Raw genomic sequence first — 19,901 nt, forward strand, 5'->3', positions numbered from 1 at the left:
TGCTATCTATGAACATTGAGTGGAGATATGGGGCCATCTTATCCGGTCTTAGCTTGTATATCTCGATTGGTATGCCATTGGGACCCGAATCTTTCCCCGAATGAATCGCCCATATCGCTTGAGCCATTTCAACGTCCAAGAAAGCGGACTCGAGATACTCACGATTCTCGTCTGTTAGGGTGGGGAGTGTGATATCACGGATTAAGGCACTGTTGTCTTCTTCTGTGTACTGCCCTTTCGTATGGTATACCGTCTGATAATAGTCTGCAAACCGATCGGCTATTTGCTGTGGGTCAGTGATAGGGTCGGTACCCTCTTCGTGTAGTTCAGGTACAAGGCGGGCGGCCCATTCCTTCCTATCCAGCCATGCAATTAACTTCCCTGCCTTATCTCCTTGTTCGTAAATTCTGCTCAGCGTTTCCCTCCCCCGCGCCCTAGCTCTATCTGTTGCTATGCCTTTGAACTCATCTTGTTTAAGATGCAAGAGGTGCAATTCCTCAGGGGTTACTGCCAGCTCTAGTTCTTCTTCCAATCTAAGTACCTCGTCTTCTGCCCTCACCAAATCTTTTTGTTTGTCTTTTTTCTTACCCGCGATCAGGGATAAGGCTTCCCCGCGGATTACTGATTTATAGGCTTCCCATAACATTTAGGCTGATTCTACAGTCCCCTCATTTTCTTGGAAGTTGTGTATCGTGGCCTGAGTTATTTTCTTTTGAATATCGGTGTCTCGTAAATACCACGGATTAATGGGAGCGACTCTCCCAGCACTCATTTGGCCCAGGACTACATACATCCAGATCGGCAAATGGTCTGAGATACCTCTGCCTAAGTGGTGGATTTCCCGGATTTCAAGTGCCTGCGTCGCCGGGACTAGGATATAATCGATGCGCGATAGACTCCAATGGGCACCTGACAAGAAGGTGTATTGGGCCCTATCTGAGTTATGTGTCCTCCAACCGTCTACCAGTCCCATGGCCTCAAGGAAGTCAGGCAGCCACCGTCCCGCGCGGGGGGCGGTCCAGCGCTCTGGACACCACTGAGTTAAAGTCCCCCCCCCCCCCCCCCCTATCATGAGGAGGCCTTCTGGTATTGACAAAAGTATTGCACACAGATCCTTATACGTGTCACTAGGCCAGGGGGAACATACACTGAGACAAATGTGATAATCCTACCCTCCCATAGACCTGAGACTCCTATATTTCTACCCTGGTTATGTGGACCATGTTGATTGTATAGTGTAGGGGAACAAGTTTTTGACTAAGATGCCCACTCCTCGCGACACCGTTGTGAAGCCCGCATGTGCCACTGGTTTATACCCTGACATGTGTGCCCAATCAGATGTGTTTCCTGTGTTTCCTGTAAAATAACGAGATTTGGGACATGTCTATTAATATAGTGATGAACCATGCTACGCTTGATCTTGTCACCAAGCCCATTGAGGTTCCAACTGAGGACCCTGTGAGAAGTTGGCCTGATATGTAGTGCTCACTATTCTAGTGATCACTGTGTATCATTCCAAACGACCCTTATTGATGATTGGTTGTAAGTCAACCTTTTAGACCAGCTATCCTAGTAGCGTGGATACGAGCAGTCTTTAGGCTAAACTCTAGAGGGCGTGTTAAGCCAGCTGTTTACCATCACATATACCCCTTGAACACCGAGTGAAAGGACACCACACAAGTTGTTATGAAAATAAAAGGATATTTATTTATAACAAGACTACCCTGGCTCTTTATGAGTCAGGGAGCTAAGCACACTACAAAACTCTTAGGAAAATACTTCAGTTGCACAATTTACACAAATGCCCGAGGGGCACGAGAAACCATCTACACTAACAGTGAAATGCGAATGGTTAGAGTCTGGAGGTACTGATTCCGGAGTGATCCGATCAGTGGGACTAAACGAAAAAGGAACTGGACACTTGTAGAGCGAACCTGCGATGGAGCACCGAGATGCTCGAGTTACCTAGCCCGGAGGCTGCGGCTGCGTGAAGTTCGGCAAGATGTCGGGAGTCCTCGTGTAGTCTCAGGAGCCTGAAAGAAGAAGTTGCTGGCAGGCGACCAGTGACGATGTTCGGAGCGATCCAAGCCTGGATCGGTGATGAAGGAAACCTGAAAGCAGAGGGGACTCAGTTCTCAACCGCTAGCCAGCGATCGTGTGGGTACCAGGGGGGTACCGGCTGAAGTCACCTCGACCAGGTGAGTGGGTGACGTCGGACTCGGCTGTTCCTCGGACCAGGAGGCGCGGCGGCGACCAGGATGGAGGGCGAGCTGTCCCACGAAGGTGTCTGCTGTCGATGATGCTGGGCCCAGGAAGGGGCAGCGGATCTTGGCAGTGGCAACCCAAGCGGGGGAGTCAAGATGGCGTCGGGAGTGGACCAGGAGGGTCCGTGGTACTCCTCTGTTGAAACAATCGTGGTGCGTCGTGAAGAGGGCCACAAGCCGGTCGGCAAGTGGTCGAACAACGCGGTGAACAGCAAGGAGCGGAAGGGCCCCCACGCAGATCTCGGGGATGCTGGGGAGGCAGACTTCGATGCTGGAGCTGCTCAGGGTTAGGGCTTCTCAAACCCTAGGTGCACTCACTCGAGGGTCCCTCAGTGGGCGTGCTAGATAAGCGTCGTGCAGGTTCTGAAGATAGCCGGTCCCGCAGGTCTCGTCACACCTACGACTCTCAGCTGGGCTGATGAGGTAGGTAAAAGGTCAGAGATGGCAGGGACTCGGGTCTCGTCGAGCTGGGCAGTCTTGATCCGTAGGAGAGACTTACAGCAAACCGCAAGCGCTTAGATGGTGCCTGCTGGTGCAGGGTGGCTACTCCTTAGCCACAAGGGAGAGTCTTCAGAAATAGTCAAGAGTTCCTTTCGTGGAAAGTAGTTCGTGATTCGGAGTTATCCGATTATCTGATTATCCAATTTGGGAAGGGGACTCGCTCCTACCTTTATTCTAAGAAAAGGGGCTGGCCCGTGACTAGGTTCTACCTATGGGTGGAGCCAGGAGGGGGGTGGTTACACCCCTGTCCTTTGTCCGGCTTCGCGCCAGCTCAGGGGCTGGTGTGCCCCCGAAACTGGTTTGAGCCGGGCTATGCACAGTGAGCACCGGGGTGCCACTGGCAATCACCTTCCTTTCAGCCCTGCCTACCTGGGATACACAAACCCTGTCTGGGAGGGTGCTAACACCGCCCTCGACAGGAAACCCTTTGTCCAAGCTCCCTTTGCTGGAAGGTCCCCCAGCAGCAGGAGGTCAGACTTGTGTCTGGTGGCAGCATCCATTTTGTGATGCTGAGGCTTGAGTCAACTTTAACCGGGGTTCAAGGTTACTTCCATGTCGTGTCCCTCTAAAAGGGGGGAATGCTAACCCCGTCGCCGGGGCTGGCGAGGGGTTCGTATTCCCATTCGTATGACACCTTACTCGACATGTATAGGTGAGGTGAGGCCAAAGTTAGCAATTGCATTAAAAGTAGTTGGCCCGCGTCACCATGGAACGGCTATTAGGTCTTGGTTCCGCAAGCCGTCGACGGGCTCAGCTCGCGCCAGAGCACCGTGCCACATGATTCCCTGCACTCTGCCTTCAGGATTGATAAGGCCTGCTATAGGAGTGAATGATAGGAATCCATGTGTCCATTTTTAGGGTTTTAGGTGTAGGAATACTACACCTACAGCAACGGGTGATTACACCACGTGGCCCCAGCTGTCGTGCAGCCAGTTGTGTCAGATTTGGGCGGCCATTCCAGGGGTGGCATAATACATGCTTCAGCCCCTGGTAGGCCCTGGGTACACCGATGCCCTGGATACCTGTGGTATGCTGAGACAGGGACTGACAAGGCGGCCCAGTTCCAATTAGTGGATGCACCTAATGTACATGTGATAATTTCGAGAGAGAACAGCTAGGCTGTGGGTCTGATTGGCAGGCCCACAGCCGGGGAAAGTCGTAAACCAATGAAGCAAAAGCAAAAAATCTGGGTGATCATAGGATTGCAGACCCTACTCTCCTACATGACCCCCCCCCAAACTTTGGGACAATAAGCTAACCTTGACCAGGTGAGTCTTCTTGCTCTAAGTGGAAATACCTGGAGAGCCCATCTGCATTGCCATGATCAGTGCCAGGTCTATGCTCCACTGTGAAGTCCATCCCCTGTAGGGAAATGGACCACCTAAGTAGTTAGGGGTTTTCACCCTTCATTTGATTTAGCCACAAGAGGGGCTTATGGTCGGTCTGAATCTTGAAGTGAGTGCCAAACAAGTATGGCCTCAACTTCTTCAGGGCCCAAACCACAGCAAAGGCCTCCCTCTCGATAGCTGACCAATTCTTCTCTCTGGGGGTCAGCCTCCTGCTAATAAAAGCTATGGGCTGGTCATGACCATCAAAATTCAGTTGCGATAGAACAGCTCCCACACCCAGCTCCGAAGCGTCTGTTTGGACAATGAATGGTTTGGAGTAGTCTGGACTCTTTAGGATAGGTGCTGTGCACATGGCCTGCTTTAGGTCATCGAATGCCTTCTGACAGCTTGCTGTCCACTGAACTTTTTTTGGCATCTTTTTACTTGTCAGGTCGTTTAGCGGGGTCACAATGGATCCATAATTTCTGACAAATTTCCGGTAATAACCAGTCAGGCCCAAGAAAGCTCGAACCTGAGTCTGGGTGGTTGGAGGAGCCCAGTCCTGGATGGCCTGTATTTTGCTCTCCAATGGTTGAACCTGGCCTCCACCTACAAGGTGGCCCAGGTATACAACCTGTGTCTGCCCTATCTGGCACTTGGTGGCCTTGATAGTGAGGCCTGCCTTCTGCAGGGCCTCTAACACTTTCCTCAGGTGGACCAGGTGATCCTCCCAGGTGGAGCTAAAGACAGCGATATCGTCCAGATACGCCGCACAGAAGTCGTCCAACCCAGTGAGAACTCGATTCACCAGCCTTTGGAAGGTGGCAGGTGCATTTTTCAAACCAAAGGGCATTACCACGAACTGATAATGCCCACCCGGGGTAGAAAATGCTGTTTTGGGCTTGGCCTCCTCAGCTAACCTGATTTGCCAATACCCAGCTGTCAGGTCAAACGTACTTAAGTAGTTGGCCGAGGCCAACTGGTCGATAAGTTCATCTGCTCTTGGTATCGGGTGGGCGTCAGTCTTAGTGACTGCATTGAGACCCCTGTAGTCCACGCAAAACCTCATCTCTTTCTTACCGCCCTGGGTGTGAGGTTTCGGCACGAGCACTACGGGACTAGCCCAGGGGCTGTCCGAGGGTTCAATGACTCCCAGCTCCAACATTTTCTGCACCTCTGTCTTGATGCAGTCTCTGACATGATCAGGTTGCCGATAGATTTTACTCTTTACGGGCAGACTGTCCCCAGTGTCGACCTCATGGGTACACCACTTGGTCTGACTGGGTGTCAGAGAGAACATATGTCGAAAGGATTGAAGAACCTGTTTACAATCCTCTTGTTGATGTCCAGAGAGGCTGCCACAAAAGACAACACCATCTACTGATCCATCGTCAGGGTTCTGAGAGAGCAGGTCTGGGAGAGGGTCACTCTCCTCCTCCTGTCCCTCATCTGTGGCCATGAGCAAGCCCATGCCCTCCCTGTCGACATATGCCTTGAGCCTGTTTACATGGAGCACCCTGTGGGGGCTCCGGGGAGTTCCCAGGTCTACCAAGTAGGTGACCTCTCCCTTTTGCTCAATGATCGTGTGGGGCCCAGACCATTTGTCTTTGAGTGCTGCTGGGGCCACTGGCTCCAGCACCCACACCTTCTGTCCAGGCTGGTACACAGTCAGGACAGCCTTTTGGTCGTGCCAAGCTTTCTGTAATTCTTGGCTCGCCTCCAGGTTTTTAGACGCCTTTTCCATGTACTCCGCCATCCGCGAGCGGAGACCGAGCACATAGTCCACAATGTTTGATGCCGGCTTTCTGAGAGGTCTCTCCCATCCTTCCTTTACCAAACAAAGGGGTCCCCTTACAGGATGTCCGAACAGAAGCTCAAAAGGGCTGTAGCCAACCCCCTTCTGCGGGACCTCTCTGTAGGCGAACAAGAGGCAGGGTATCAGGACATCCCATCTCCGCCGAAGCTTTTCAGGTAGCCCGTGAATCATCCCTTTTAGGGTCCTGTTGAATCTCTCAACAAGCCCATTGCATTGTGGGTGATAGGGTGTGGTGAACTTGTAGTTGACACCACATTCCTTCCACATAGCAGTCAGATATCCCGACATGAAGTTTGCACCTCTGTCTGAGACGACCTCCTTAGGGAAGCCCACTCTGGAGAACACTCCAAGTAGGGCCCGTGCCACCACAGGTGCTGTAGTGGTCCTAAGGGGAATAGCTTCAGGATACCTGGTGGCGTGGTCCACCACCACCAGTATAAACTTGTGCCCTGATGCTGTCTGGGGTTCCATTGGTCCGACAATGTCGATCCCCACTCGTTCAAAGGGTACCCCCACCACTGGTAGTGGTATGAGGGGGGCCTTTGTCGTGCCACCTGACTTACCACTGGCTTGGCAAGTGACACAGGAGCGGCAAAACTCCTTCGTATCTTCGGACATGTGGGGCCAGTGAAAGTGTGGAACAATTCTGTCCCAAGTCTTATTCTGGCCTAAGTGACCTGCAAGGGGAATCTCGTGGGCCAAGGTGAGAAGGAAACCTCTCAGAGACAAGGGGATGACCAGCCTCCTGGTCGCACCAGGTTTGGGGTCTCTTGCCTCAGAGTACAGGAGTCCATCGTCCCAGTACACTTTGTGGGTACCTGTGGCGTTCCCTGCAGCCTCAGCAGCGGCCTGCTGTCTGAGGGGTTCAAGTGAGGGGCAGTCTAACTGTGCCTTCCCCAGGTCTTCCCTGGAGGGTCCCCCTGAGCCCAGAAACTCAACCTGACCAGGTTCAAGCTCTTGCGGCTCAGTTTCCCTCAGTTCTTTAAGGTCAGCCTCCTCGGAGACTTGATCCACGACCTGGGGCAAGGGGGAAGGCGAAGCCTCACCCTTACTGCTCCTTTTCTTGGAAGGTGTCTGGTCCGTTCTTCCAGGATCCAGCACCTGTTCAGTGGGGCATCTTTTGGCCTGTGACCTGGTCACAGCAAGGACATGTGCTGGCAAACCTAACATTTCCATGTGAGTCCTCTGCTCCACTTCTGACCATTGTGACGTTTCCAAATCATTGCCCAACAGACATTCTACGGGGAGGTCTGAACTAACCACAACCTTTTTCGGGCCACTTACCCCTCCCCAGGAGAAATCAACAACTGCCATACTGTGATTGGTAGTGACGTTGCTGGCATTGGTCACTAGGTAACTGGTACCTAGCATGATCTGTCCAGGGTCCACGAAGTTAGGCGTCACCATGGTGACACTGGCACACGTGTCCCTGTAGGCCTGAGCCACTCTTCCATTTATCAAAGGTGTCTGTCTGTATTTGCCCAAAGTATTGGGACTGGCATCAGGGGACATATCCATATCCCCGGTACAGACAAGGACGGCCTGAGTGAGCGTGCCGACTAAGTCGTCACTCCCCTCGGTTCCCAAGGTTAACCCAACTAATGCCTTGGGAGGCGCACTACCACTGCTGACTGTACTAGGGGGCGCAGGTGCCTTAGGGGCTGCAGTGGTAGGAGTTTGCCCTCCTTTCTTGGTGCACTCACTAAACCAGTGAGTCTTACTTTTACAGTATTGGCACCACCTTTTTGACTGGCCTTCTTGAGTCTTCTTCTTCTGTGAAGCCTGACCCCCACCCTCTTTGGTTTGTTGGGGGCCTGTCGAAGACTTCTGGTCATTTTGTTCGTTCTTGTTACCCTTTTGGTCTGCTTTCTTCTGACCACCCTGGTTCTGATTCTGGTTCTGCTTGACCCTTGTTCTGACCCATCTGTCCGCCTTCTTTCCCAATTCTTGGGGAGAGGTCAGATCCGAGTCGACAAGGTGCTGATGCAACAATTGGTTCTGACAGTTGTTTAAAATCTGTTCTCGCATGATAAGATTGTACAATCCTGTGTAATCAGTAACCTTGCTACCCAGCAACCAGCCTTCCAAAGCCTTAGTGGCACAATCGACAAAGTCAGCCCAATCCTGAGACTGAATTTTCTGGGTGTCCCGGAACAGCACCCGGTACTGTTCCGTGGTTAAGCCGAACCCATCAATCAGTGTGTTCTTCAGGACTTGGTAGTTGTTAGCATCCTCAGCTCTTGTAGTGAGGAGCTTGTCCCTTCCTTTACCTTCAAAGGAAAGCCACAGTATAGCTGCCCACTGACTTGGGGGGACGCACTGGACAGTGCAGGCCCTCTCCAAGGCAGTTATCCACTTGTGGATGTCGTCCCCTTGTTTAAAGGGGGGCACTATTTTACTCAGGTGTCTAGTGTCTATACCCCTGTCTTTCTCTCTATTGAGAATGCTGCCACCAGTGGGATCTAACCCACTTAATTTCTGCTCTCGGGCTAAGGCAAGTCTTTCTTTGGCGAGGGCAAGTTCTTCCCGCTCGATCCTTAGATTGACCTCCCGCATCTTCGCTTCATGCTCCCTCCTCTGAGGGGAAGTCATTCCTCTCTGAGAGGGCGCCTGAGAGACATGTGTATGAACCGATCTGCTAGAGCCTCTGGAGAGAGACCTAGCTCGTCCGTTCCCAAGGTTAAGCCTGCTTGAGCGTGGGCCCGGGGCTCCCCCAGTTCCGTTCTCATGCCTGCTTAAGTTGGTCCTTGTAAGCCTGCCGACTACCACTGGACCTTTGTCTGCCTCGTCTCCCGATAACTCGTCCTCGTCCTCCTCCTCTGTGTGGAGGTCGAGGTCTGGGTCACCGAGGGTTCCCTCTAAGGGAGGCATGTTCCCATCTGCACTGGGGGGACCTGGGTTAGAGGACCTCCTAGCATCGTACGCCTCTAAGAGACCTATCAGTATTGCAATGGTAGGGTTAGAACCCTGGTTTAGCTTCCTGGAGGCACACAGTTGTCTCATCTCCTTGAAGCTAAGAGTTGCATATCGTGACACGACCTGTGGAGGGTCACTGACCACTAAGGGAGTCTGCGAAGACTCTCCGTGGATCGACATGCTTTTCTAGTGAGGTGTAAGTGTTGCACCTACCTACACTATGGGTTTACCTACTGATCCCTTGCTAAGAGTTGTAGTCAGGGTGTGCTAAGCCCTGTTACACTACAACAGCCGGTTCAGTAGAACTCGGAGTATTCTAAGTTAAGTTATATGTACCTGGGTACTTATGTGATCTTTCACTGCGATATTCTTAGGATACGTGTGTGGTAAAACAACAGCAAGCTCAAATCCCAACCGCTGCTCACCAATGTGAGAAGTTGGCCTGATATGTAGTGCTCACTATTCTAGTGATCACTGTGTATCATTCCAAACGACCCTTATTGATGATTGGTTGTAAGTCAACCTTTTAGACCAGCTATCCTAGTAGCGTGGATACGAGCAGTCTTTAGGCTAAACTCTAGAGGGCGTGTTAAGCCAGCTGTTTACCATCACATATACCCCTTGAACACCGAGTGAAAGGACACCACACAAGTTGTTATGAAAATAAAAGGATATTTATTTATAACAAGACTACCCTGGCTCTTTATGAGTCAGGGAGCTAAGCACACTACAAAACTCTTAGGAAAATACTTCAGTTGCACAATTTACACAAATGCCCGAGGGGCACGAGAAACCATCTACACTAACAGTGAAATGCGAATGGTTAGAGTCTGGAGGTACTGATTCCGGAGTGATCCGATCAGTGGGACTAAACGAAAAAGGAACTGGACACTTGTAGAGCGAACCTGCGATGGAGCACCGAGATGCTCGAGTTACCTAGCCCGGAGGCTGCGGCTGCGTGAAGTTCGGCAAGATGTCGGGAGTCCTCGTGTAGTCTCAGGAGCCTGAAAGAAGAAGTTGCTGGCAGGCGACCAGTGACGATGTTCGGAGCGATCCAAGCCTGGATCGGTGATGAAGGAAACCTGAAAGCAGAGGGGACTCAGTTCTCAACCGCTAGCCAGCGATCGTGTGGGTACCAGGGGGGTACCGGCTGAAGTCACCTCGACCAGGTGAGTGGGTGACGTCGGACTCGGCTGTTCCTCGGACCAGGAGGCGCGGCGGCGACCAGGATGGAGGGCGAGCTGTCCCACGAAGGTGTCTGCTGTCGATGATGCTGGGCCCAGGAAGGGGCAGCGGATCTTGGCAGTGGCAACCCAAGCGGGGGAGTCAAGATGGCGTCGGGAGTGGACCAGGAGGGTCCGTGGTACTCCTCTGTTGAAACAATCGTGGTGCGTCGTGAAGAGGGCCACAAGCCGGTCGGCAAGTGGTCGAACAACGCGGTGAACAACAAGGAGCGGAAGGGCCCCCACGCAGATCTCGGGGATGCTGGGGAGGCAGACTTCGATGCTGGAGCTGCTCAGGGTTAGGGCTTCTCAAACCCTAGGTGCACTCACTCGAGGTTCCCTCAGTGGGCGTGCTAGATAAGCGTCGTGCAGGTTCTGAAGATAGCCGGTCCCGCAGGTCTCGTCACACCTACGACTCTCAGCTGGGCTGATGAGGTAGGTAAAAGGTCAGAGATGGCAGGGACTCGGGTCTCGTCGAGCTGGGCAGTCTTGATCCGTAGGAGAGACTTACAGCAAACCGCAAGCGCTTAGATGGTGCCTGCTGGTGCAGGGTGGCTACTCCTTAGCCACAAGGGAGAGTCTTCAGAAATAGTCAAGAGTTCCCTTCGTGGAAAGTAGTTCGTGATTCGGAGTTATCCGATTATCTGATTATCCAATTTGGGAAGGGGACTCGCTCCTACCTTTATTCTAAGAAAAGGGGCTGGCCCGTGACTAGGTTCTACCTATGGGTGGAGCCAGGAGGGGGGTGGTTACACCCCTGTCCTTTGTCCGGCTTCGCGCCAGCTCAGGGGCTGGTGTGCCCCCGAAACTGGTTTGAGCCGGGCTATGCACAGTGAGCACCGGGGTGCCACTGGCAATCACCTTCCTTTCAGCCCTGCCTACCTGGGATACACAAACCCTGTCTGGGATGGTGCTAACACCGCCCTCGACAGGAAACCCTTTGTCCAAGCTCCCTTTGCTGGAAGGTCCCCCAGCAGCAGGAGGTCAGACTTGTGTCTGGTGGCAGCATCCATTTTGTGATGCTGAGGCTTGAGTCAACTTTAACCGGGGTTCAAGGTTACTTCCATGTCGTGTCCCTCTAAAAGGGGGGAATGCTAACCCCGTCGCCGGGGCTGGCGAGGGGTTCGTATTCCCATTCGTATGACACCTTACTCGACATGTATAGGTGAGGTGAGGCCAAAGTTAGCAATTGCATTAAAAGTAGTTGGCCCGCGTCACCATGGAACGGCTATTAGGTCTTGGTTCCGCAAGCCGTCGACGGGCTCAGCTCGCGCCAGAGCACCGTGCCACATGATTCCCTGCACTCTGCCTTCAGGATTGATAAGGCCTGCTATAGGAGTGACTGATAGGAATCCATGTGTCCATTTTTAGGGTTTTAGGTGTAGGAATACTACACCTACAGCAACGGGTGATTACACCACGTGGCCCCAGCTGTCGTGCAGCCAGTTGTGTCAGATTTGGGCGGCCATTCCAGGGGTGGCATAATACATGCTTCAGCCCCTGGTAGGCCCTGGGTACACCGATGCCCTGGATACCTGTGGTATGCTGAGACAGGGACTGACAAGGCGGCCCAGATCCAATTAGTGGATGCACCTAATGTACATGTGATAATTTCGAGAGAGAACAGCTAGGCTGTGGGTCTGATTGGCAGGCCCACAGCCGGGGAAAGTCGTAAACCAATGAAGCAAAAGCAAAAAATCTGGGTGATCATAGGATTGCAGACCCTACTCTCCTACAGACCCTAATCCCTATTTCCCGCTGTGTACCCATCTGAGCTTACGTGATTAAACTGCTCCTGCACTGCATTACATTTTGGTGTAGTCGATAGAACAATTCCTTCATAGAATTCAAAACTTAATAACTCTAACATTCCCTCCCAACCACCCCCCTCCCTGCATCCCTGCACTCTGGGCTCCAAACTGCCCATGATCCAACTTGCAGAGTGCCTGTCACCCCACAAGTTAACTAAGTGTAGAAAAGTGGGTTAAGTGGTGCCTCCCCTCCCCATCACAAGTAATACAGTTGTCCAAGCCGTTACGTGTGAGTCAGAATGCTACTCAATGTTATGCTTGAGAAAGGTTCATATTTTACAAAAATATCTGCCGGTGCGCTCCTGTGCTGATTCCAACTCTCCATCTTGGTCATATTAGCTCACGGGCCCATGTCTGCTTTACTCTCGCCCTCTGGTTCACATCCGCCCCCACTCATTGATTTTACCCCCAATGTCATTTGGACTGCCGATCAGCGGTTCTCCAGCCATTCCGCTGCTGATTCTGGGTGCTCGAAAAACCAGGCCCTACCGTCCGCTTCCACTCAAAGCCTGGCTGGGAACAGCATGGCGTACTTGTAGCCTTTGTCTCTCAGTGTCTTCTTGATCCCCAGAAAGAAGCGCCTTTGACTCTGGACCAGCTGTGTGAAGTCTGGAAAGAAGGTCATGTCCGCGTTTTCGTATCGCAGGGGTGGTCCTGTCCTGGCATGCTGGAGTATCACGTCTCGCTCTTGGAAGTTGAGGACCCTGGCCAGGATCGGGCGAGGGGGGGCCCCGGGTTTCTGTCAACCCCCGAGGACTCTATGAGCCCTCTTGATGACGAAGAATTTCCCGAGCCCCTTGGGTTGCAGGTGTTTAAGGATAAGATCTTCCACAAAGAGATCCGTGGCCTGCCCCTCTGATTTTTCCAGGACTCCTAAGAGTCGCACGTTGTTGCGCCGCAAGCGTCCTTCATAGTCATCCAGCTTGGTTTCTGAAAATTTCCGGAACGTTTGCAATCCTTTGATGTCTGCAGCTGGGAGGCATCTTCCACGAGGCTTGCGGTTGTGAGTTCCACTTGTTTGACTCGTTCACTATTCTTATTCTTGTCCGCCCAGAGTAGATTGACCTCCACGGTTATTGTGTCCATCTTATTTTCCAACGAAGTCTTGATCCCGGTGATCGCTTAGAGGACGTCTTTGAGCGTGGGTTCCGGGTCAACTTCTCCTTGTGCTCCTCCGCTTTTGCCCGTAGGCGAAGGATCAGGTACCGATGTTTTGGGGAGAGTGTATCTGCCCAGTCTGTTTTGTTGCACTGGTTTGTTACCTCTAGTTGACGACATTGCGCCTTAATCTTGTCCCAGGTGCGTCAATAGTGAAGGAACATGGCTATAATAGCAGTTCGAATTTACTTCCGGCATTGATGACAGCCCTGCCACCCTACTTTGGCCCGCCGGTGATCACCTAGGGGTTGGCCTCGTAGACAGGAGGAGGTCAGGTGGGTGCTGGTGGCTATGGCACGTGTCTAGTGCATTTGTCTGGCTTCTGGACTGGCTCACTAATGCCCCAACCAATGGTCAATGGTGCAAGCAGAGCTACAGGTTGTAATGGCAGTGCCTTCCGGGGAAGTATGGGTCGATCACCGCTCCAGTCCCTGTGCCGGTGAAGCAAACTGTCAGGTGCGCACTTGTGGGAGTTGCAATGGACCAGGCTCACACTGGATGGTGCTATCAAGGAGTAGCGGTAGTCCTGGTGCCTGAGCTTACCATGTATGCCCTTTTGCAGTTGGTGTTTGGCAGAGGGTGCAGCCGGTGTCTCTGCTCGCTGTTTGGGGCCTTCGCTTCTTTACACCCCTGGTCCTTCACGAAGCGGTGACCCATGGATGGGTAAGGTCCCAAGCCGGGCGGTGTGGCCGATGCGGGAGTCACGAGACAATGGGGCCAAGCGAGGTCGCTCGCACTCCGCCTCAGTCTCTATGCCGTATCCCGGCTTTCGTTTCCCCCGCAGGCCGCCATCATGATGTGCCGCCCTCTCGGGCCCGGATTACTCCTCAGCAGACTTTTACCCAGGGGGTTGTTGGGGGGGGTGGGGGGAGAAACTCCGGACGGCCTCCGGTCGGCTAATCTGGAGAGTGGCGGTGTTAGTTACGGGTCGGGCCGCCGGGGTATCTGGGCCTGCTCAGCGTCTCTGCCTCCACGCGCGGCCCGGCATCTGTGCCCTGCCTAGGCCTCAGTCGATTCGGTACTTTCTCTGGGTCCCTGGTCGATGCTCCGGGTCTGCCGCTGCAGGGGTGTACACCGGATGTCCTCCGATCAAGGAATTTTCGCTGTAGGGCTGCAGAAAGGGGCCCGCTCGCCACCTCCGCGAGGCCCCGGCTTCTTCGCCCCACACAGGCCTCAATCCAGTCGTGTCTGTTTCACGGTCTCCGGTCAATGTTCGGGGTCCGCCACTGCAGGGTCATGCACCGAATGTCTTCCTACCAAGGGATTGCACGTTTGAGCTGCGGATATGTGTCGCGGATAGACAGGGGATGATAGGGAGTAGCAGAGCTCCACTAAGCTGCGGCCATCGCGCTTCGCGGCTTAGCCACGCCCCCCCCCCCCTTCTCAGCCTTTTTGTTGCTGAGGGTGTGGGTCCCTTAGACAATGTGGGACAGGCAGCCAGCTGTCGGATCAATCAAACCCCTACATCTATGGCAATCGCTGCTTCCAAGCCTCTTTAGTTTCCCCTCCGACCATCATGGACACCTAGTGGGAGGCAGGGTACGCCACCATCTGCCCCACTGGCGGTCAGTGATATCAGACCACTGGTACCAACAGATCATCCAAAGGGGCTATTTCCCTTACCCTGCCATCCATGCCTCCTAATTAAGATCGGCTGACGGAGGCCCATCTGTCCTTGCTCTGTCAAGAAGAGCAGGCTTTCTTAGTCAAAGGAGCCTTTGAGAGGGTGCCTGCATCAGAAGTAGGTTGTGGTTGTTTTTTAATGCTATTTTCTGGTGCCAAAGAAGGAAAGAGGACTACGTCCATACCTAGACCTGTGCCTTCTCAACCTCTTCTTCTATGGACACGTGCGTACTTCCTTACAAAGGTTGTGACTTCCTTCCATGTAGGCCAGAACATCACCATGCCTACCTTCTATGTACTGCTGCATCCCTCCAAAGAGGCGGATTGACTCCACGGTCTTGACCCAAAAAGAACATTGTCATTCCACCTTGACCACACAAAAGAATTCGAGTGGACGATCAACTCTTCGTGGGCTACGTAGGAGTTAAAAAAGGGAAGGTGGGCAGAAACGGACCATGTTGAGATGGATCATTCTTTACATTAAGATCTAATATGCATTAGCCAAGAAGTAACCCCCTGAGGGCTTACTCCACCAGAGACAAGGCTGCGATCACTGGATTAGCGTGTGGCGCCCAGTTCTGGACATCTGTCAGGCAGCAGCGTTGGCTTAACTGCACACGTTCACCAAGCACTACTGGCTGAACAGTCAGGTTTGTTGTCACCGGCACTTCGCCCATTCGGTCCTGCAGGACTTTCTAATTTAACGGGTTTGCAGTCTCACCTCTGGGGAGGTATTGCTTGGGGAAATATCTAAGGTAAGGAATCTGCTGCTACAAGTCTATCAGGTGAACAAATTACTTACCTTCAGTAATGCCTTATCTCGTAGAAACTCTGTCTAGCCGCAGATTCCTTGCTAACCATCTCATCTTCCTCACTCCGTGAACATATTACGGTGTAAGGGACATCCTTCTCAAGGCATTTGCTTGTCACACCAGTAGTTCTCATTCTGGTTCCGCGCTCCTGTTGTGGAAATTCGTGAAAGTAACTGATGGCAGCACACCGGGGTGGGCCTATATGGGTACCACGTTGATCTGTTCTGGGAATTATGCCAACCCAGAGATGAACAGTGCCACCTGCTGGCACGCAGGCGTACTACTCAAGAAAAATGTCCAGATACAGTCTTAAACCTGGGGATTATTCTAAATTATGGAATCTGCGGCTAGATAGTTTCTACCAGATAAGGCGTTATTGAAGGAAAGTATTTTGTTCTTTAGATCTGGCTGGACAGCGCATTGATAATTACCTATTGGCATTGCCAATGCTTGTATTAACTCTTGTGATGTGTTCTATTAGTTCCATCTGTCCTCTAACTTCACTCTCTTTTCTGTGCACCAAGCCCACTTTCTATTCTTATTTGACAAACAGGAGTTATCCATTCTTTCCATGTAAGCATCTCCTAATGAACTTTTTTTCATTTCTATTGCATGCTTTTTCTCTTCTCCGCAAAGGGTAACATGCTGCCTGATAGCATTCTTTATTGCATGATTTTTAATTCTCGTAACCCACCATTGATCGGGTTATGCAAATCTCTGTTGACTTCCATTTTCTTATTTTTGCTGTATTTAGTTCTATTTTTTGCCGTGATGACTTGGCCACTAGGATTCTCGCTGTTGTTGATCTGTTGTGACCCATTATTCTTAGCTGCCTCCTCCAGCTGCCTCCTCCACAGTGTCACTTCCCAACTGCAACTTGCTAAACACCACAAGAAGTGAACTGATAGAGGCGCTCTCATGCTCACAAGGAAGGGAGGCGGGACTACATACCACACGCACACGTTAGTTTCTGAACTGCCAAGCAGTTACCTGCTCCAACATAAAGTTCATGAGAAATGCACTTGAAGTTAATAAGTCACCATACAAGTAACTTCATCCTTTCCTTGAGCTGAATCCCACAATTCCCAAGAAAACTAGTTCAGCAAGTGTAGGTCAGATCGTTTTGCTAGAAGTATTCGGTGCATATCGATCTTAAAATCTATTGTTTTGATTGTTTGTTTGATTAACAATTGGAAAGTGTAGTTCTATCTTGATGCGTGAGTGAATAGGGTAATTGTCATTGGTTCTCATTCTACTGACCTGGAAAAGCTCAAATTGATGCCGGGTTTCAATCCTATGTCTTGTATGTAACCAATATATCTCTACGAAGTGATAACCCCATCTACCTTTAGTTTGAAATCTAAATTATTTTGTGTGTGTGGGTGTGGGGGGGGGTTTGGCTGTTAGATTATGGTCTGCCGTACGGAGTCATATTACTAGTTATGTTTTGAGAAACTGTAGCTGCTGTGCAACTAGACTTAGGCTTAGTGAACTTTCTCTAGAGTTGTGATTTCCTCTATCATGTCACTTTGTATGTTCCCAGTTTATGTTTGAAAACTAGAGTACAAAATGAGCATTATCGCACTCAGACGAGCAGAGCACAAGGTGGTTCTTGTATGTTCACTAGTTCCATTTATTCTTTGTTTTCGTGTCCCAGGCGGTGTATGATTTGTAGGTTCCTTTATCTGTTGTTCACCAGTGAGTGGCAGTGCAAAGCTTTTGGTTGGTCTATAGCACCTCTTGGTGCATTCTCTAAACAATTGACCCAGTTCAGACATATATATTTCAGGTTGTTTGCTAATGCCCTTGCAGTACAAATGGTCATGGAGTTCTAGGTTATTACTGAGGTGCAGGGGCGAACTGGGACAAAAATAGGCTTGGCATCTAATTAAAAGTGGCCCCTTTAGTTAATCAGATAGCTAATGAAAGTGGCCCGTGTATGGAAATCGGGGCAGTTTGTAGGTGTTTTGCAAGTTATGGGAGACTGATATTACCGCAAACATTTCCTGCAGCAAGCACAAATGCATACAGTGAATCAGTCAGTAAGAAGTGACTCACCAGACCATAATACAGGCCCACTAGCGGACAAAAATACTTGGCCACACACAGACCTGACATGAATATAGTGTTTGTAGGAATATATTACTTTTATAAGTGGCAGGTCATGGTTTCCGAACTTTGTGAATGAGCACTTAGGGTACCCAGAGGCCCCCATCCACACTGTCCCCCTCCAAGAATCTTTTAATCGGCCAACCGCTGCTCCTGTTGTCTTGGGCGAGGGTGGCAAGGTTAGCAGTCTCGATGCCATATGAAAATAGCTATTACTGGCTCCTTGGCATGTGTACCTTCCCCTAGGGCAGAGATCTTCAAACTGGGTGCGGCCCTTCCAGGGGGAACTTAACAGATTCCAGAAGGGTCGCCAGGCTCTGGTTAAAAGAAGCATCCTGCTGATAGCAGTACTTTGTTTTAAGCTTAAAAAAAGATCAGCAGTAAGCCACTCTGTAATGGACCATTACTAACATCTTTTGTCATTTATATCTGGCTTGGAGTGTGTGTCAAAAGTGAAGGAACTCCAGATAATCTTCAAATTAACCCCCTTCCCCAGTTCGGATAATCACGTTGTGGATTCTTTTGCATTTTAGTAAGGCCTAGCTAACCAGAATAGTATGTGTGGCAATCATGTATTTAGTTGCATTTTTGTTAGTTCTAGCATTAATGCCATTTGTGTAGTCGGTAAACATGAGAATCCTGCATAAAAGAGCATTACCTCCCTCAGACCTTCAAAAATCTTTGGCTGAAAGATACGTAACTTAAAACGCGCCTGCTCCAACTAAGAGAAAGGTGGCTGTTTTGATCAGTGATCCTGAAGGCATGAACGGTGACCATATCGTCTCTGTTCTGAAGGCCAGGTGTTTTGTTCCTTTGGCTTAGATATTTAACGGTGCGCTTTTTTTTTTCAGGTGCAGCCTGGACCGCCGCCTTGTCCTGTCTTCTTCCCGGAAAAACAAGAAATAACACTGCCTCCGGATGGCCTTTGGGTGCTGCGTCTCCCTTACTCCTATGTAACTGAAGCGGGACCGTGCTACCCGCCTAAAGATAACCAGCAGCTCCTGACTTGCAAGCTACTCCGCGGGGTGGTCAAGGCCATTACACAGTGAGGCTCCTGCCCGCTGTCCTGGCGCAGACTGGCTGTGGTCGGATAGGCCAGATTATGGATTATGATTGATGTTTTTGCACAGAAATCACTGATTGGTTGCTGCTGACCCCCTTTACAAGTAGACAAAGGTTCAAAGTATTAAAAATGACCATAGCGAACGGGAACTCCTTGAAAATACTTCTGTTAATGAAGTTTTGTGTATCATTGAGACTGATATCAGACATCTGACGTTTGACCACTGTCGTGTATTGGAGCTCGCTCTTAGCAATGGAGAACATGTTGAGGGAGTATGTCACAGGGCAGCATGACTAGACTCTCATTAACATGACCTACCATGTTTATGAAGTTTCAGAGCAGCCAGTTTTTCCAGTTATGCTTATACAGAAATCAGGGATGCTTTGCACTTGTTCTCAGTATTGAAGGACTTGTTGAGATCTCTAAGCCGTCATTACAGCCAAGTTTGTTTCAATTACAAAATAAACAGAGGTGCGGCAGGGCAAATACGTTTTTTTACCCTTGAATCAAGGAACAGAAAATGTTAAAGAATAGGGGCTATCTGTTTGATGTACCCAATAAATGAATTACATCTAGGTTGACAAGCAAAGTAACCCATTTTCAGCATTGGTTATTGTGCACAGCTTTGTTGGCTTGAGGGAGATGTTGATGCAGTGCCCTATAAAAGGTGGCACAGTGGGGGAAGAAAGAGGTGTGCAAGAGTATTCATGGGCAAGGCTTGGTGGGAAAATGAAGCTCGCGTGAACTGTAAAATTCTAAGGCAATCGATTTGGCAGTATTTTGTTTTGTGTTTTTTTATGTTGTGTATCTTGCTGGGCTGCAAGTGGGTCCCTAGCACTAAAAAGGCCTTTCAGAACAATACTTTCATTGTTACTGCTTCAATTACAATGTCACTTAATCTCTTTCATAGAAGTAAAGATGATCTTCAGTACCCCAAATGGTGCTAAATACCCTGAATCACCGTAGAAAGCTCATTCCAGATATTAACAAACTTTTAGAAAAAACATGATCACTTGAAAAACATTTTATTTGTGAAGAACAAACGAGTGATTGCTACCAGACTGTGAATCTTTTCCTAGAGTCCTAGGGCTGTGAGCGGTTAGTAGACAGTTTTCAATGCGTGTATTCTGATTTACCATCGGTATTGCTGGGCCACCTCTATTATCGCACTCCAGTTGGATAACCGAGTTGCTCCCTTTGGGTACTTGACTTTTTCTAACTTGTAATACTTAAGGAGTGGTATCAGTTAGAAACACAGAAAAACATGATCAATAACT

General features: G+C 50.5%; 1 protein-coding gene across 1 annotated transcript in view; it reads left to right on the forward strand.

Moving 5' to 3' along the window:
* SMG8 (SMG8 nonsense mediated mRNA decay factor) overlaps positions 1-19,221 on the forward strand; it is an 80,620-nt gene extending 61,399 nt beyond the window's left edge. Inside the window, exon 4 of the mRNA XM_085649384.1 lies at positions 18,413-19,221. Coding sequence (XP_085505510.1) covers positions 18,413-18,610 — 198 coding nt within the window. The 3' untranslated portion in view covers positions 18,611-19,221. The remainder of the gene's footprint in view (positions 1-18,412) is intronic.
* The last annotated feature ends 680 nt before the right edge of the window (positions 19,222-19,901 follow it).

The sequence above is a fragment of the Triturus cristatus genome, chromosome 3_2 (genome assembly GCF_964204655.1).
Source record: "Triturus cristatus chromosome 3_2, aTriCri1.1, whole genome shotgun sequence".
NCBI lineage: Eukaryota > Metazoa > Chordata > Amphibia > Caudata > Salamandridae > Triturus > Triturus cristatus.